This window comes from Branchiostoma belcheri, unplaced genomic scaffold (assembly GCF_001625305.1).
Source record: "Branchiostoma belcheri isolate BF01 breed outbred unplaced genomic scaffold, Haploidv18h27 scaffold111, whole genome shotgun sequence".
Taxonomy (NCBI): domain Eukaryota; kingdom Metazoa; phylum Chordata; class Leptocardii; order Amphioxiformes; family Branchiostomatidae; genus Branchiostoma; species Branchiostoma belcheri.
In genome coordinates, this window is record NW_017802503.1 from 403,786 (window position 1) to 420,439 (window position 16,654).

A 16,654-nucleotide genomic window follows, 5' to 3' on the forward strand; every position below is an offset into this window, starting at 1 on the left:
CACGTTTTGTCAACCGGGCGCTGATTGGATAGAGTTTATCCATCTGTTTTCCTTTAGCCAATCAGGTGGGATGTGACAGGAGTGAGCTTGGCGGGAATTCAAAATGGCGACCACCATGCGTACGGAAAACGTCGGATTCTGTTTTCGTCCAGTTTTCTGTGAGATACAAGAAAAACGTCGTGTATATTCGGTAGTATTTGAAGGCTTTTATCAAGACAACAGTTAGGAATCATTGTATGAAGCCGTTTTAGGGTTAAATTTTTCGTTATGGCGTCCCAAAGTGTTTGGAAACCGGCGCATAAGTTGCGGGAGGGCAGGCGGACTGCAGACGTTCTGAACACCGAGGGAGCAGACTTCGCCTCTCTGCTGCTGACCGAGCCCGTACAGCGGGGACTCACTCTGGCAGGCTTCGAGAGGCCGTCTCCGATTCAACTCAAGGCCATTCCGCTAGGCAGATGTGGCTTAGGTATTACGTTTAACTTTAATTGAGTGAAGAAATATTACATAAATTGATTCGCATATTCGTGTAAGATCCATTAACTTATATGATTAAGTTTAAATGTTCTTCTGTACTCAGTCTCTTACAACAACACAAGAACAAATTCATGAACAAGATAGAACATGTATCATTAACATTACTTATATGCAATGCTAAGTAAGGAGTTAACTTTTAAATACAGGTTGCCAAACCCAAAGAAGCTTTCTTTGAGTTTGACTATTTTGCAACACAGTATCTCCCATCATGACATAAGTACAGTAGATTCAACAACTGGCCATGGTGACAGTTGCAGGGCAGCTGAAGTTCTCTCACTTGCTGTGCTTTAATCATTTTTTCCTAGACCTGATTGTCCAGGCCAAGTCAGGTACAGGGAAGACCTGTGTGTTTGCAGTCATCGCTCTGGAGAGTCTGGTGTTGGAGACATACAGTACTCAGGTAAGGGGACAGTGCTTCAAGTTGATGTGCTTTATGTTTGAAGTTTTCACTTTAACCTCTTGCTGTGAACTCAGCACATTGCCTTTCTATATGCATTTCTATTAGTACAACATGTATCAATATTAGTCGTGTAAAGTGCCTTTCCCTAGGGCACCAGATTGGTGGCATGTCAGGACTCGAACCTGGGACCTCTTGGTTCCGAGTAGGGCACTCTGCCATTACACCACACGACCCCACATTGTTTCATGTGACATGTTTCCTGTCCCAGGTCCTGGTCCTTGCCCCCACCAGAGAGATTGCTGTACAGATCCATGACGTGCTGGAGTCTATCGGCCAGGCCATGGTGGGACTGAAGTGCCATGTGTTCATTGGGGGACTGCCTGTCCACGAGGACAAACAGAAACTCAGGAAATGCCACATCGCCATTGGCTCACCAGGTACAAGTCCTGAGCCTGTGTCGTTAAATTTTTGCTTTTAATTTTCATGTATCTTTTGGCACTCTAAAGTAGTAGTATGAGAATATGATTCCGTAGGGGTCTCCCCAGAAATTTGTAGGGGAGAGGTGCTCCCTAATCGGTTGATGCCGCTTCGAAAAAAAGTCTGCAAATTTTAATGAAAATACTTCGAGAAAACACTTAATTTGAATATTTTGGGACAATTCCTAGGATTCTAGGGAGAGCACCCTTGCTTCATTGCTTGGAGAGAGCCCTGTAAGGTGTTAGTTATTTTATTGATGCCTGAAGGAAACAAATTGGCCTGCTAGCAATTTTCCTACTCATAGTATACTGTACAGTACAGATTTTCCTATGTTAACATCCTGTTTGTTTGTATTTGTTTCCATAGGCCGCATCAAGCAGCTGATAGAACTGGGTGTACTGAAGACCAGCAGTATCAGGCTCTTTGTTTTAGACGAAGCAGACAAACTTCTGGAGACTGGCAGCTTTCAGGAACAGATCAAGTATGGAACATCATTGTAGTTTTAATAAATCTGTTTATGTTGAGGGATACGAATTATTCAACACACTTGTTACAAGTTGATCCTTTGACTTTTTGAGTCCCTCCATTTGATCACTAGAGATTGACAAAGTCTAAAAAGAAAAAAAAAAGATAATCCCTACCTACCAACCCTAATTTCTTTCAGGTCTGAAACAGGAAACAACATGTGCCATAAATGATGTATGAATTATGATAATATTGAAGCTGACCAGGATGTTTTGTTTGACAGCTGGATTTACTCGTCACTACCTGACAACAAACAAATGGTTGCCCTGTCGGCGACCTACCCAGAATCCCTTGCACAGCACCTGCAGGTGTACATGAGAGACCCGACCTTCGTCAGGCTGGATGTCCAGGACCTGTCCTTAAAAGGTAAACCTATCCTTAAAAGGTAATATACTTTTACTCAGTAAGGCCATGTTGATGTGATTATATGGATGACATCCTCAGGGAACCCCAAAACTGATAAGAGTGTGTGAAAAAAAGTTTTGTAAAAAAGTTGCCTTCATTATGAAATCTACATGGTCATGAAAGTTGAACCAATGAAAAGATACACAGTGTGAAATTGCAAATAATAGACTCTTCATTTCTTCACATTTTGTTCTTTTCCTTTGGAATTGAATTTGGCATTACTAACATTTTTTTATATTGTAGTATTCCTAGCTGGTACACTAAAATATCAAGATAGAAACATGTCTTATCATATTGTTTTACCCCAAAGTGGTTGTATGCAGTGTCTTTTCATTGTACTTTCTATTTTCCAGGGATCAAACAGTTTTACAGTGTCATGCCTCAGATGTCTTCAATGTCCAAGGCCTTCCAAGCTAAAACAGACCAGCTGATCAAGCTTTTGTCCAGAGTGCCTTTCCACCAATGTCTCGTCTTCTCCAACGACCAGGGGAGGTATGGGAATTCTCAGCCATCACAGTGCTACATGACTGTTACATTTTATGTATTAATATTGTTGACAATACTATAAGTAAAACCAAACTTAACGTGACTTGAAGAAAATCCAGGCCAGGTGACCACTATATTCAGGGTTCACCAGAAAGGGTCCACAATTGCCGAGTAGTCTTTATGTAGAGGTAGTCACTGGTACTGGTGTGATGTGTGTTGTATGGTATTTTGCAATTGATGTTGCTTCTGCATTTTGTTGTTACAGAGCCCAGAGGCTTTCTGAGGACCTAAACTCCAAGGGATGGCCAACAGCATACATTTCAGGTAAGGTCTTCAAATCATACTTTGATTTACAGAGATGTTTTTTCTTCACAAGTTTTCCCAGTCACCAGTATGTGGCACTGACTTGATCTATGTGTTGCTCCCATCTGTAGGAAGTCAAGAACAGACCCAGAGGCTGAATGCGATGTCCCAACTCAGGAACTTCCAGTGTCGAGTCTTGGTGTCAACAGATTTGGTGTGTGGTAATGTTGTATGAAATACTATTATTTGTTCTCTTTGATATAATGAATACATATCATTTGACCTACTGGAATCATTCAATGTAGTATACATCTATATGCCTTTCAATGTTATACTATTCATTTTGGTTTCTTAGCCCATTTCTAAGGCATCTTAGTTGTAATGATTGTAGAATGCCTTTAATGTAAATACACTATATTCCTTTCCTTTTGAATTATTACTTGTGGGAACCAACGTCGCCATGGTCAATTTTTTAAATGCCCACCTTGTTGTTTGTTTATGTTCCTCATCAGACTGCCCGTGGCATTGATGCAGACAAGGTGAACTTGGTGGTGAACTTGGACGTTCCCCAGGACTGGGAGACCTACATGCACAGGATAGGCCGGGCGGGACGGTTTGGTAAGGGATAAACCACTAGTGGTGGTGGGAGGGGGTCCTGTCATTTGATCAGATCAGATCAGATTGTCCAATCAGCACCAAGGACAGGGAAACCTTCCCCCCAAGATCAGATTGTCCAATCAGCATCAAGGACAGGGAAACCTTCCCCCAATAACAGATTGTCCAGCATGAAAGTTCATCTGAGTTGGTAAATTACATTATGAAAAACTTTTCTCCAACTCAAAATTTGACTCACCAGAAATTTACGACTGAATCACTCAGTCTTCCTCAGCTATCTGACCCAAATGCTGTGGACCCGTGATTTTTCCCACGTGTGACATCAGCACAGATTGTCAGCACAGATTGTCCAATCAGCACCAAGGACAGGGAAACCTTCCCCAAGAACAGATTGTCCAATCAGCACCAAGGACAGGGAAAACTTCCCCCCAGAACAATTGTCCAATCAGCACCAAGGACAATGAAATCGTCCCCCAAGAACAGATTGTCAAATCAGCACCAAGGACAGGGAAGGCTTTTCCCAAAGAACAGATTATTCTCGAAAATCCAGTCAAGATAATCTGCTGTTGTGTATTATGTATAACATTTGAATGGTATTAGCAACATAAAGATATTAAAGGTTATAGTGTTCTACATGTTATTATTTCTTAAGTCTTAGTGTATTTCTCAGGAACCCAGGGTGCGGCAGTGACGCTGGTGTACAGTGGGAAGGAGGAGGGCAGGCTGGAGAACATCACTCAACACTGTCGTCTGTCTCTACAGCCTCTGCCCAGTAAGTCTGCACTTAATGATTGGCACTGCTGTTATAAACTACAATGTATTTGATGAAATAGGACATTGTGTGATGATGATGAAGAGTAAGAGAATTTTCTGTTCCAGACCCAATCCCTTCAACTCTGATCACAAGCAAGGATGTTACATCTCAGGAGGTGATGTCCTCAGGTGACCTGGTAACCGTGACAACCCTTTCCACAACACAAAAGTATCCTGAAGAACAAGAGTCACTTGAACCACCTGGAGACTCCTGTAAAATGGTACATGGAATCTGCCCTCATACAGCTGCATCAGGTAGGGCCGGTCCTAAATCTTTAAACACAACTAACACAAATGGAGCAGGAGATGGAAACAGCCTAATAAGGCAGAAAGCTTGCTGTCAATCACAGCAGAGCCAATCAGAGCAGTGTTTGAATGACCAATCAGAGCAGTCATTCAACAACCAATCAGAGGAGACTTTCAGCAACCAATCAGAGCTGTCCTTCAAAAACCAATCAGAGGAGACTATCATCAACCAATCAGAGAAAGTCTTGAACAACCATTCAGAAAACCCACTGAACAACCAATCAGAGCATGAGAGATGCAGTCAGCTTCATCAACAACCAAAAAACTCCTACAATTCCAGGGTCTCAACAGGTTCGAGATCAACTCTGTCAGTGAGTCTTTCTGATAGTTGCAGTCAAGGTAGTTATTCCCTCGATGAAGAGGCAGATTCCAATAGTTGTGACAAATCTATGCACGAAGTCTTCTTACACCAAAGTGAAATGGAAAAGGAAAGTACAGTGAACTTGGAGGGGGACTTTGAGAGAAAGTTGCCGGTGAGAGAAGTGAGGATTCCATCTCTAGCATCGTTCAAAGGACAGCAGAAAGTCAGGCTAACATTCCAACAGGCAGCAGAGGACCTGGAACATTTCCTAACACATGGTACAGAAAAGTATGGAGCCCACAATGTTCAACAGTTCATTGTAAAACAAACAATGAAGGAAGCGAGGAAAGACTCTGAGAGAACTATACAAGATGGTGATGTTAGTTGCAGTCCTGAAGTTCGTGAAACTGTTCCAAAGCGTGAGAAGAGAAAGCCAATTGGAAGTGGAAGGCTACAGTTGGCAGATGAACTCTCCAACATGAGCGACCATATAGAAGATATCTTAAACAGTTATGGTGAGGGTGCAAGTGTTAAAGCTCACCTAGATAATCCTCAGTATAATGAAGAGAATCTGAAACACTTAGTAGCAAAGAATCAAGACTCTCGAATGTCAACAGAAATAGATACTGCTGAAAAGACTTGGTCGACCTGGTCAAAACAAGGAGCAAGACCCAAGGGAAGTAAGGTATCCAAAGAAAATTCATCAGAATTGAACGGATTTAACGATGATGGAATACAAAAGCTCCACAGAACAGACAGGGAAGACAATGATTGCCCATGGGAAGAACAAGAGGAGGAAGAGTTCATTGATTCTGAGGGGGATGGAGGTAGTGATGAGGAATGGGAGGAGAGTGAGGGAGAAGAAACTGATGATGAATGGGAAGAAGAGGAAGATGAGAGTGACTCAACAGAGACTGGTGAAGAATACAGTGAGGAGGATTACGACAGCTACATCAACCAACCAAGGTCCTTCTATTCCAACAACCATGAGAACTACTATTACCAACCTGATAATACTTACCCACAGTACACTGACCATGCACCACCGCCATACTATGAAGGGTATCCTTGGTATGGTGAAAACACGACAACTGGCGAGTGCAGTGAACAGTACACCAGCGCCCCCTACTGGAGTGTACCAGGAAGGACAGCTATAGGTGAAACTTGGTGCTGCTGTGGTAGGCGAGACTGTGTGAGGAACAGGTGGTTGTCCACCTGGGCACGGGCTTATTCCTCACAGTGTTTATACATGGCAGCCATGCTGGGCAATAGAGACTTAAGGTAGCATAATGAACAAATCATATGGTAGACCTGGAGTAGGAATGGCAAAATCAAAGATTCGAAAGTTTTACTCATTTACTATTGTATTTAAAAGATGGGACAGCAAAGCAATGTCGTATGAATATTTTTCATGAAGTGTCGGATTTTTATACCCCATGACATGATGTGCTCTACTGAGTCAATTTTCTGTGATATAGTTACAGTATATGAAGCCAGCAATACTAAATGATACTTAATTATGTAGATTCAAATATCTATAGGTTAATAACCGTATGGTACGTATTGAAATTTTGTTTTGGCTCCTCTTTAATTTGGTAAGTTAGCTTTTGATTTTTGTTCCTGAAAAGTAAAAAGAACTGGTAAATGTACTGGAAGACTACCCTTACTTTGTTTATACATTTTGTGTATTTAAGAAAAATATGTACAAACATGAAGTCAATGATGCCAAGTTGTAAACACGAACATTTTGTTACACTTGTTGTACTGTAAAATAAAAAGAAACATAACTTTCCTGGCGAAATAAATGAGAAAGTGAGAGAAATAAATGGGAGTGTCTACAAGTATGAATAAAGTATGCTAATAACGAATGCATTGTGTCTTCTGAAGAAAATAGTTAGCGACCACATACGGTACTACTAAGGCATTAAAACTGTATTATCATGCTCTTCATCTGATCGTCTTTTCCAAATTTTTGAGAGAGAGGCAGAGAGACAGAGTGTATTATTATACTAGTGTTGCATTCCAAAACGTGTTCAAATCATGATTTGGAATAATATGTTTTGGAATGCAACAACTGTTATACTAATAACTGAACGTGGGTTGCTTCGAAATTCGCGCTCTGCAGTGAAGTTTATTACGTCATATGGTGTCAGCCAATCAGGAGCCACTACCTGAACCTCATTACATATTCATGACGTCACGTCCCTCACGGAAAGTTCGTAAACATTGTTCTGACCTCGGGACAACGTTCGATCGAAGTCCAAGGGCATCGGTGTGATGCAATCAGAAGTCATGGGAGGATAGATTCAATCATATAGGAATGATCTTTGGTCAACCGGTCATGTGTAAGTCATTTCCGGAACACAACAACTGAATATGGGCGCCGCATCCACCGTGGTTGTGAAACTCTCGGCAGTTTGCTTTGGTGTGTTGATTCTCCTGCAGGTCCAAGTACACGGAGACGTCAGATCCACCATCGCTGCCCTGAACAGGAGGATCGCAGACCTACAGGCGCTACACGATGAGGACGTCATACCCGGACAAGCCAAGCAGAAGGGACTGTACTCTAGTGAGGTAATGGCTGTTCTAATACCAACTAGAAAGGTAACATTTGCAAAGCAAATGCATTATGTTTACAAAGCATGTTATTATATTATAGGTAATATTGCGAAGCAAATGCATAATGTTTACCTTTGCATATTGTCTGCTCTGTTAATTCTTACTTAGCTAATTCTAGGCGAGAGCGAGGAGCTTACTTCCGGGTTGACGTGGCCGACACACGACACCACCAACAATAGCACAATGTTTTCGCGCTACTTTTGGCCGGGAGCCACAACACAGTACAGTGGCCACAAGGACACCGGCTTTAGTATGTTTACCGAAAAACATAGGAAAACATATTGTTTTTGCTGTTTCTTCTTTTTCTTCTTTTTATCTCCAAACACGTAAGGGCAATGACCTGAACCAGACGTCTGTCACCATGGTAACTGGTGTTGGGTTACACCATGTTGCAATTTTATAGCAGGAGGGATCTAGACTCCTGTATGACCATATATATGAACGTGTTTGAGTAAGAATTAACAGAACAGACCATATGCGAGGGTAAACATTATGCATTTGCTTTGCAAATGTTACCTTTCTAGTTTATGAGGTAATTTCATTATTTAACAAGTTTGAACTGTAATGGCCAACACACAAAAATTTTCGACTGCACAATTCCAGTCTTCGTTAAGGAATGAGCAATCTACCGCTTTCGTGACGTCAGGCAGAAAGTCTGTGGCGCCCCCCGTCTCTCTGTTGAGGGATGGTTTGTTCATTCCTTGACAAAGACTGGAGTTGTACAGTCGAAAATTTGTCTGAGTGCATTTTTTTCTGTTGGCCATTACAATTCAAAGTTGTTTACTGATGGCCTCTACCAACACAGATGAACTTTCACGATGAGGTAATTCCATGTTTAAACAGGTTAAGGTGAACTTCCATGGCCCGCCTGAGGTCTCCCTCCTCCGAGACATGGGTCTGTACGACAACAACGCGTTCGCCACGCTGTGGATCGTGACGTGTCTGCTGGAGAGTCACACCTACGGCACGGCTCCAGCCCCGGACCCCGGCCGCCTGCAGCTGGCTGTGGACGCCGTCAACACCTTCCACTAAAAAAACCTGCCTGTACGTTCTGTTACCTTCGCCAAAAAGGTTATGTTTCTAAAGTGTGTGTGAGTGTATATATATATATGTGTGTGTGTGTGTGTGTGTGTGTGTGTGTGTGTGTGTGTGTGCTGTATGTGTGTGTGTGTGTGTGTGTGTGTGTGTGTGTGTGTGTGTGTGTGTCCGTGGTTTAGCCCGATAACTCAAGAATGGTTGGCAGGCTAAGATTGTCATGAAACTTGGTAGGTGGGTAGGTGTTGATGAGACAGATGCTGTATGATTAGATTTTGAGTCCCCTCCGGTTTTGATATCTCGTGATCTGAACATGCTAGGGTTATAAAGTTTGGATGGTAGATAGCTCTTTCGGTCTTGGAGGAGTGACATTAGTTTGAACCCCCTAGCGGCTGGCCTGCCTGTATGTTCTGTTGTTCGTATTGCTTTCGTCTGACTTACAGGGTCAGACGGCCATGGACTTCTGGCCACAGGTGTACAACCAGACGACAGGTGTGTGGGTGCAGTCACCTGAGAACCTGCTGTATGTCGCGCAGCTAACCGACAACGACATTCCGTGGAACACCATCAAGAAAGTCCTTCTGGACCTGGGTCTGGACGACCTGTGGAATGCCGTTGTGTCAATGCAGAATAGGATGTACGCTTTATCTATGACTATGATATTTGAACTTTCTCTGTGTCAAAGAAACATATAATGTTATACATTTAACAGGTTAGGGGACATGCTTATACACAACTAGCTAAAAGTTTAATGGATCCAAGCACTGAACCTTTCTTCCTCTTGACTTAACATGTTTGAATTTCTTTTCTAAGTGGCATCCTCTTTGTGCAGGTTTCTTATGTAGAATTCCATGCAAATACCGTTTCCTTCTATGAAATACGCGTCGAACGCGTACAAGATTCCTCCCGAGTTGGTCGACTCTTTTCTGGATCCGGGTCTTTCTCCAGTAAGAGACATCGATAAGAATAAGTTTTGCCTACACTAATAAATGTAGCTGTACATAACGTATGTTTAGATTGACACATTTACATCTCGGTTCCCTTCAGGAAAAACATGGAAGCCGCCTACCGCATTCCCCCCGACTTCGACGACTCTTTCCTAAACCTGGGTCTCGGCGCCCAGCTGCTCCAGCTGAAGGACAGTTTTCCGCTCGCCTACCGGTCCTGGGCGTCCAACAACACGGACCTCCAGTCCCTTCAGAACCACCTCAAGTCGTACGCCTACCGCCCGCTGTCGGGGGACAACAATGCCGACACGATCGACCCCAGAACGTACTACTACATGCGGCCGTTCTTAGAAAAGGCGGCGAGGGAAGGAGACGAGATCACCTTGGTAACTACATGGGTGAGTTGGACTTTATTGTGCCTAGCCTCTATCAGAGATAACATGCCGGGGGAGTTGGTCCGCTGGAGAGAACAGTTTGCCGCTTTTCTCCCAGCAGACCAACTCCCCTGGCATGTTATATTATCTCTCTCTCTCTATTTGGCTCTCTATTTCTACTCTTTCCAGCCGCCTCCCCCGGAAGCCTGGTAAAGGCTATATTGTGTCCACATATACGTACTTATTACCACCAACAAGAAGGGTATGCTATTCATGTTGTAAAACACAATCTAAAAACGAAGAGTTGCTAGACACAGCAGACGTAAACATTGTACCTTATGAGTTTGACGGTTCCTCTACAAAACAAAAAGTTTCAGTATCGTCCATCCATTGTCGTTGCCCGCTATAGATTCAAAATCTCGCAGAATCTCGTGAGATGTTCATGGCGGGGAAGGGCGTGCTGATGCCGTATAACCTGAACAACGTGGACGTGACCGTGGCCGCCAACACGCTGGCCGGCATCACGGAGGCTCTGCTGGCGGGACTGGTGAACCCCGAGAAGTGGTTTGACCACGACGTGCAGGTACACAAACACCCTCAGTACACAGTTTATAAAGATAGAAATAATCAAGGCCATAGCATGTCCAGGACAAAAGATGCAACTGGGTGGTGAAGTCTACTTGGTTTGACCACGACCTACAGGTTTCCCTTCACTCACTCACTCACTCACTCACTCACTCACTCACTCACTCACTCACTCACTCACACACTCACTCACTCACTCACTCACTCACACTCACCCACGCACTCACTCACCAATTCACACTCACGCACGTACGAACTCACGCACGCACGCACTCACACACACACACTCTCTCTCTCACTCACTCACTCACTCACTCACTCACTCACTCACACACGCACTCACTCACACACTCACTCACTCACTCACTCACTCACTCACATACTCACACACTCACTCCCTTACTCACTCATTCACTCACTCACTCACTCACTTGACTGACTCACTGAATCTCTGAGTCCTGTTTTTCATACCCCCCTCGGGTTTTAATGATCAAGCTTTGTCCAGTAACTAAGAGTTTCAAAAGTTGTTTGAACACAGATTCTGAAACATAGCCTCGCTGACGAAGGACGAGCTTGCTCTGACAACATTGTCACAGAAAAGATTATGAGATCGTGGTTCTTCACACAGAGAATCTACCTGAACACGACCGCCATGATTTCGTGGGCCGTGACGTCAGAGGCAATCTTCACCCGTCCTGACCTGGTGATGACGTACTACCCATCTCTCTACAACTTCCTGTGGTACTCCTCCCGAACTCTCTTCCTCCTGCAGTCCAACCAGGACAGGCTGCAACACTACCCCGACTGTGTCAGGGATGTGCAACAGATTCTTACCACGACATTCAGGTGAGTAGGACCATTCACAATATAGAATTCATAACGGCCAAAACTTTTAGTAACCTGTCCGTAGGGATAGTAGTAGTAGTTGTAGTTGTAGTTGTAGTTGTAGTTGTAGTAGTAGTAGTAGTGGTGGTGGTGGTAGTAGTGGTAGTAGTAGTACTAGTAGTAGTAGTAGCACTAGTAGTAGTAGTAGTAGTAGTAGTAGTAGTAGTAGTAGTAGTAGTAGTAGTAGAAGTAGTAGTACTAGTAGTAGGCACTCTTTCATCTCAAAGATGATGGTAGCACTCCTGTCTTTGCATGGCAGGCAGTCAGGTTAGACATCTGTTTTCTTCAATTTTTGTTCCACTAACATGTACGGGGATGTATATTATATATATTGCCACAGGGACCATGTGACACCTAGACTACTGAACAGTGCCCAGACAGACGGCGGACAGGGTAGCTTCTTCGACGACTTCTTAGGAGACGGAGACACGGACATCTTTGGAAGACCGAAGGTCGGGTTAAGTCCTCGTCACGTATTTATTGTACGAAAGATTTTCAACAGCAAATTCAGAAAATTTCTTGGGACATCCGTGAATAGTTTCATTAGGTTGGTAAGACACTGAGTGAAGAGACTCTTTTTACACAACCATTACACAACCAGTCTTTTATTCAGTCAGAATTGCCCTGAGGAAGGTGACAGACGGTCACCGAAACGCCGGCTGAATAAAAGACTTGGTTGTATAACAAGAGTCTCTTCACTAGATCAATACTTGGGTCAGTTTGGTGTGCGTGTGTGCGTGTGTGTGTGTGTGTGTGTGTGTGTGTGTGTGTGTGTGTGCGTGCGTGTGTGTGTGTGTGTGTGTGTGTGTGTGTGTTTATATTTATGGCAATATTTCGTGACATGGAGCACAAAACAAGCTCAAATCCCAGTGAAGTTTAGTTTCCAGTTCTCTCGCCATTTTAGATCCATGGAGAAGACCGAATCTTCAGCACAGCACAGGCAGTAAACACACTCCTGGCGACCTGGACAGTGTTCAACAGGACCTCCCAAAGGCTGTCGTGGATTAACGGTAAAATAACTCTGTACATCACTTTTCCCTTTAAATCTAAAACAAAAATAATCACTGCTAGTATTTTCGAAACGCATTGTTATCGCCTCATATTACCATCTCATATTAGAGCGGCCCAGTCGATGGGGGAGCTTTAGGACCCTGATATGGCATATGGACTGATTATGGACAATTTATTTACTGTATATTATGTAATAATTTTGTTGTTTTGCATAATCCGTGACCCCCCCCTCACCCTTCTCGACCTTGAACATTCGAGAGTAAAAAAGATTCATTCATTCATTCATTCATTCATTCATTCATTCATTCATTCATTCATTCATTCATTCATTCATTCATTCATTCATTCATTCATTCATCTCATCATAGAAACCCCTGCGGACGTGAAGACCCTGGTGTCTCAGGCCGTGTCTTGGCTGGAGAAGAACACCCTGAGCGGCAGGTACAAGCCGTACAACGCCTTCTTCTCCGGCTCTACCAAAGGGATGTCCGTGAGTCTTTTTTTGTATAATCCAACATGTAATCACAAGACGTGGTGACGGCACACTCAAGTTTTTTCAACTTATATTAACGACGCCACCAATACTGGGGACAATACGCACACTACTCATTTCATGAGCAAAGTGAGGGTCGTGTAAAGTGCCTTTCCCAAGCACTTTCGGTGGCATGTCAGGACTCGAAGCCGGGACCTCTTGGTTTCGAGTCCAGCACTCTGCCGCTACGCCACACGACCGCACAAACGGTGGTCCGTGAGTCTTCAATTTTAGTCTCCACCAGGCTCCTTTACAGGCTGAATAAATTTTAGAATCGGCCTAAAAAGAATGTAGCTAGCCACGGGAGTGACCAGCTACAGACATTTGAAACGATATCTTATTTTGGGTTTCCGCACGTTAATCGCCATGTAGTGAGCAACGATTATACTGGACAAATTTTCAGTTGGCTCTGTGTATCTTAAAACGCTTCTTGTTTAATCTCCAAGCAGACCTTTCAGTGGGGAGAAGACAGTATCCGATTGGCCAGTCTGTAACAACAGGTGGGGAAATAGTTACAGACTGGCCAATTGGATACTGTCTTCTCCCCACTGAAAGGTTTGCTTGGAGATTACTTCTTGTTGACTGTTGATCTCAAGCAATAATCCGTTTGTGTTTGTCCCAGTCAGTGCCTCTCTGGTTCCCGGCCAACTTTCTGCAGTACGTGAACGGCACGGCTCTGTCGCCCACCGCTGACCTTGCGGATGACGTTGAGTTCATCGTGGGGGTCTCCGGTGTCATCGGTACGTACCGTCCGAAATCAACGCAAAACTAGAAAGGTAACATTTGCAAAGCAGATGCATAATGTTTACTTTCGCATATGGTCTGCTCTATCATTTCTTACTCAAAACCTCATCTCATTCCCAAATTTCATACTTTCTTCGCAGATCCTGATGAGTACCAAAAGATGGTTGTGCAGCCGCATTTCGGATTCGTCACGCCGACAAAGTTTGACGGATTTAACGCTCCGGACATCGTGTTTCCCTTCTGGTCCTCCGAGCCTTATACCTACGCCACTGTCATGCTGGCACTGGCGCAGTACGACAACATAGCATGAGAGAGAGAGACAGAGACTGGTTTATTTGTACCATACAAGTACATACTAGACCTGTAAGCAGCCATCATTGGCTGAATTGAAAAGGCTTCGAATACAAGATGCGCTTATGGCCTTTGGTCTTAAAAGCGTCTGTGTTTCAAAATAACGTAAATGATCATGCTGCCATGCACTGCCGAGGTGTCAGAAACTCCACCACATTCTCTACATAGTCTTTCGTAGTGGAGGTTTAATAGTAACTAAAATTGTTGCACATCTTGCCATACGCATCATACGCAGCTGTTGAGCAATAAAGGTATCATCATATCCCTACACCTATACACATGTTCCTACAATGGACATTATACAGGTCGTCCTTGGAGTTGGGGAAGGTGACAGACGGTCACCGAAACGTCAGCTGAATAAAAGATTTGGTTGCGTAAATAGTCTCTTTACTCCAAAAGGTCACCAAGCTGGGTAAACAATCTTGCTTCTTGTTCAGAAAAGCCATCAAATCGCCTGCTGAAGGTGAAAGCAACCAAGTTGTTAGATAAAAGCACTAGCTTTGAGTCCGTCAGCAAAGCCCATGGGAACTTTGGCCTTTCACGGTGCTTTTATGCCTGCTTACTAGTCTACACTAGTGCGTCAATTGTTTTTTGTCTCAAGAACATGCTGCGAAGGTTACGTGGTTGAATGTGCACGTGTCGTCCTTAACATCTTCAGCGTATTTTTCAAAACTTGTTCAGAGAAACTTAGACAGACTACACACAACATAAAAAGTGTACCGAACACATGTGTACATTGATCTTGTGTATCTATTTCTAAATGTGTGAAAAGAATTTCTTTACTCACAAGGTCACCAAGTTGGGTAAACAATCTTGCAAAAAAGCCATCAAATCGCCTGCTGAAGATGAAAGCAACCAAGTTGTTAGATAAAAGCAGTAGCTTTGAGTCCGTCAGCAAAGCCCATGAGAACTTTGGCTTTGCACTGTGCTTTTATCTGCTAACTAGTCTGCACCAGTGCGTCAGTTGTCTTTTGTCTCAAGAACATGCTGCGAAGGTTACGTGCTCGGTTGAATGCGTCGTCCTTAACACCTTCAGCGTATTTTTCAAAAATTGTTCAGAGAAAATAAGACAGACTGTACACACATAAAAAGTGTACCGAACACATGTGTACGTTGATCTTGTGTATCTATTTCTAAATGTGTAAAAAGAGTTTCTTTACCCAAAAGGTCACCAAGTTGGGTAAACAATCTTGCCTCTTTCTCAGAAAAGCCATCAAATCGCCTTCGCAGATGAAAGCTACGAAGTTGTTAGATAAAAGCGCTAGTTTTGAGTCCGTCAGCAAAGCCTATGAAAACTTTGGCCTTTCACGGTGCTTTTATCCCTTCTAACTAGTCTACACCATTGCGTCAGTTGTCTTTTGTCTCAAGAACATGCTGCGAAGGTTACGTGGTTGGCTGAATATGTCGTCCTTGACATCTTCAGCGTATTTTTCAAAATTTGTTCAGAAAAAATAAGACAGACTGTACACACAATAAAAAATGTACCGAACACATGTGTAAATTGATCTTGTGTGTCTATTTCAAAATGTGTAAAAAGAGTTTCTTTACTCACAAGGTCACCAAGTTGGGTAATCAATCTTGCACAAAAAAACCATCAAATCGCCTGCTGAAGATGAAAGCAACGAAGTTGTTAGATAAAAGCAGTAGCTTTGAGTCCGTCAGCAAAGCCCACGAGACCTTTGGCTTTGCACTGTGCTTTTATCACTGCTAACTAGTCTACACCAGAACGTCAATTGTCAATCGTTTTTCTCAAGGTTGAGAAGGTTACGTGCTTGTTTGAATGCGTGGTCGTTAACATCTTCAGCGTATTTTTCAAAATTTCTTCAGAGAAAATAAGACAGACTGTACACACACCATAAAAAGTGTACCTAACACATGTGTAAATTGATCTTGTGTATCTATTTCTAAATGTGTGAAAAGAGTTTCTTTACTCACAAGGTCACCAAGTTGGGTAAACAATCTTGCAAAAAAGCCATCAAATCGCCTGCTGAAGATGAAAGCAACGAAGTTGTTAGATAAAAGCAGTAGCTTTGAGTCCGTCAGCAAAGCCCATGAGACCTTTGGCTTTGCACTGTGCTTTTATCTGCTAACTAGTCTACACCATTGCGTCAGTTGTCTTTTGTCTCAAGAACATGCTGAGAAGGTTACGTGCTGGGTTGAATGTGTCGTCCTTGATATCTTCAGCGTATTTTTCAAAATTTGTTCAGAAAAAATAAGACAGACTATTCTATTTCACACAATAAAAACAAATGTACAGAACACATGTGCACACTGATCTTGTGTATCTATTTCTAAATGTGTGAAAAGAGTTTCTTTACTCACAAGGTCACCAAGTTGGATAAACAATCTTGCAAAAAAGCCATCAAATCGCCTGCCGAATATGAAAGCAACCAAGTAGCTTTGAGT

The 16,654-nt window shown here is 43.1% G+C and overlaps 2 protein-coding genes across 2 annotated transcripts; both read left to right on the forward strand.

The window, feature by feature from the left end:
- The first annotated feature begins 89 nt into the window (after nt 1–89).
- On the forward strand, nt 90–6,616 carry LOC109487991 (probable ATP-dependent RNA helicase DDX20). The gene is made up of 11 exons (XM_019792133.1): nt 90–466; nt 840–934; nt 1,203–1,371; nt 1,778–1,892; nt 2,160–2,302; nt 2,695–2,833; nt 3,093–3,151; nt 3,262–3,344; nt 3,643–3,748; nt 4,416–4,517; nt 4,625–6,616. The coding sequence occupies exons 1-11, from the start codon at nt 268–270 to the stop codon at nt 6,448–6,450; spliced, it is 3,036 nt and encodes a 1,011-aa protein (XP_019647692.1). The 5' UTR covers nt 90–267; the 3' UTR covers nt 6,451–6,616.
- A 925-nt stretch (nt 6,617–7,541) lies between these two features.
- LOC109487423 lies at nt 7,542–14,516 on the forward strand. Its single transcript, XM_019791421.1, has 11 exons — nt 7,542–7,739; nt 8,628–8,813; nt 9,263–9,456; nt 9,867–10,164; nt 10,550–10,723; nt 11,354–11,571; nt 11,951–12,062; nt 12,515–12,620; nt 12,990–13,111; nt 13,776–13,893; nt 14,038–14,516. The coding sequence occupies exons 1-11, from the start codon at nt 7,542–7,544 to the stop codon at nt 14,205–14,207; spliced, it is 1,896 nt and encodes a 631-aa protein (XP_019646980.1). The 3' UTR covers nt 14,208–14,516.
- Nucleotides 14,517–16,654: the final 2,138 nt, after the last annotated feature.

Excerpts from the sequence above, each read along its gene's own strand:
- LOC109487423 (XM_019791421.1), top strand. The coding sequence starts at position 7,542 with ATGGGCGCCGCATCCACCGTGGTTGTGAAACTCTCGGCAGTTTGCTTT. Across the intron at positions 7,740-8,627 it reads AGGGACTGTACTCTAGTGAG|GTTAAGGTGAACTTCCATGG; the intron begins GTAATGGCTGTT and ends ATGTTTAAACAG. Across the intron at positions 8,814-9,262 it reads ACGCCGTCAACACCTTCCAC|GGTCAGACGGCCATGGACTT; the intron begins TAAAAAAACCTG and ends TCTGACTTACAG.
- LOC109487991 (XM_019792133.1), top strand. The coding sequence starts at position 268 with ATGGCGTCCCAAAGTGTTTGGAAACCGGCGCATAAGTTGCGGGAGGGC. Across the intron at positions 935-1,202 it reads TGGAGACATACAGTACTCAG|GTCCTGGTCCTTGCCCCCAC; the intron begins GTAAGGGGACAG and ends TTCCTGTCCCAG. Across the intron at positions 2,303-2,694 it reads CCAGGACCTGTCCTTAAAAG|GGATCAAACAGTTTTACAGT; the intron begins GTAAACCTATCC and ends TCTATTTTCCAG.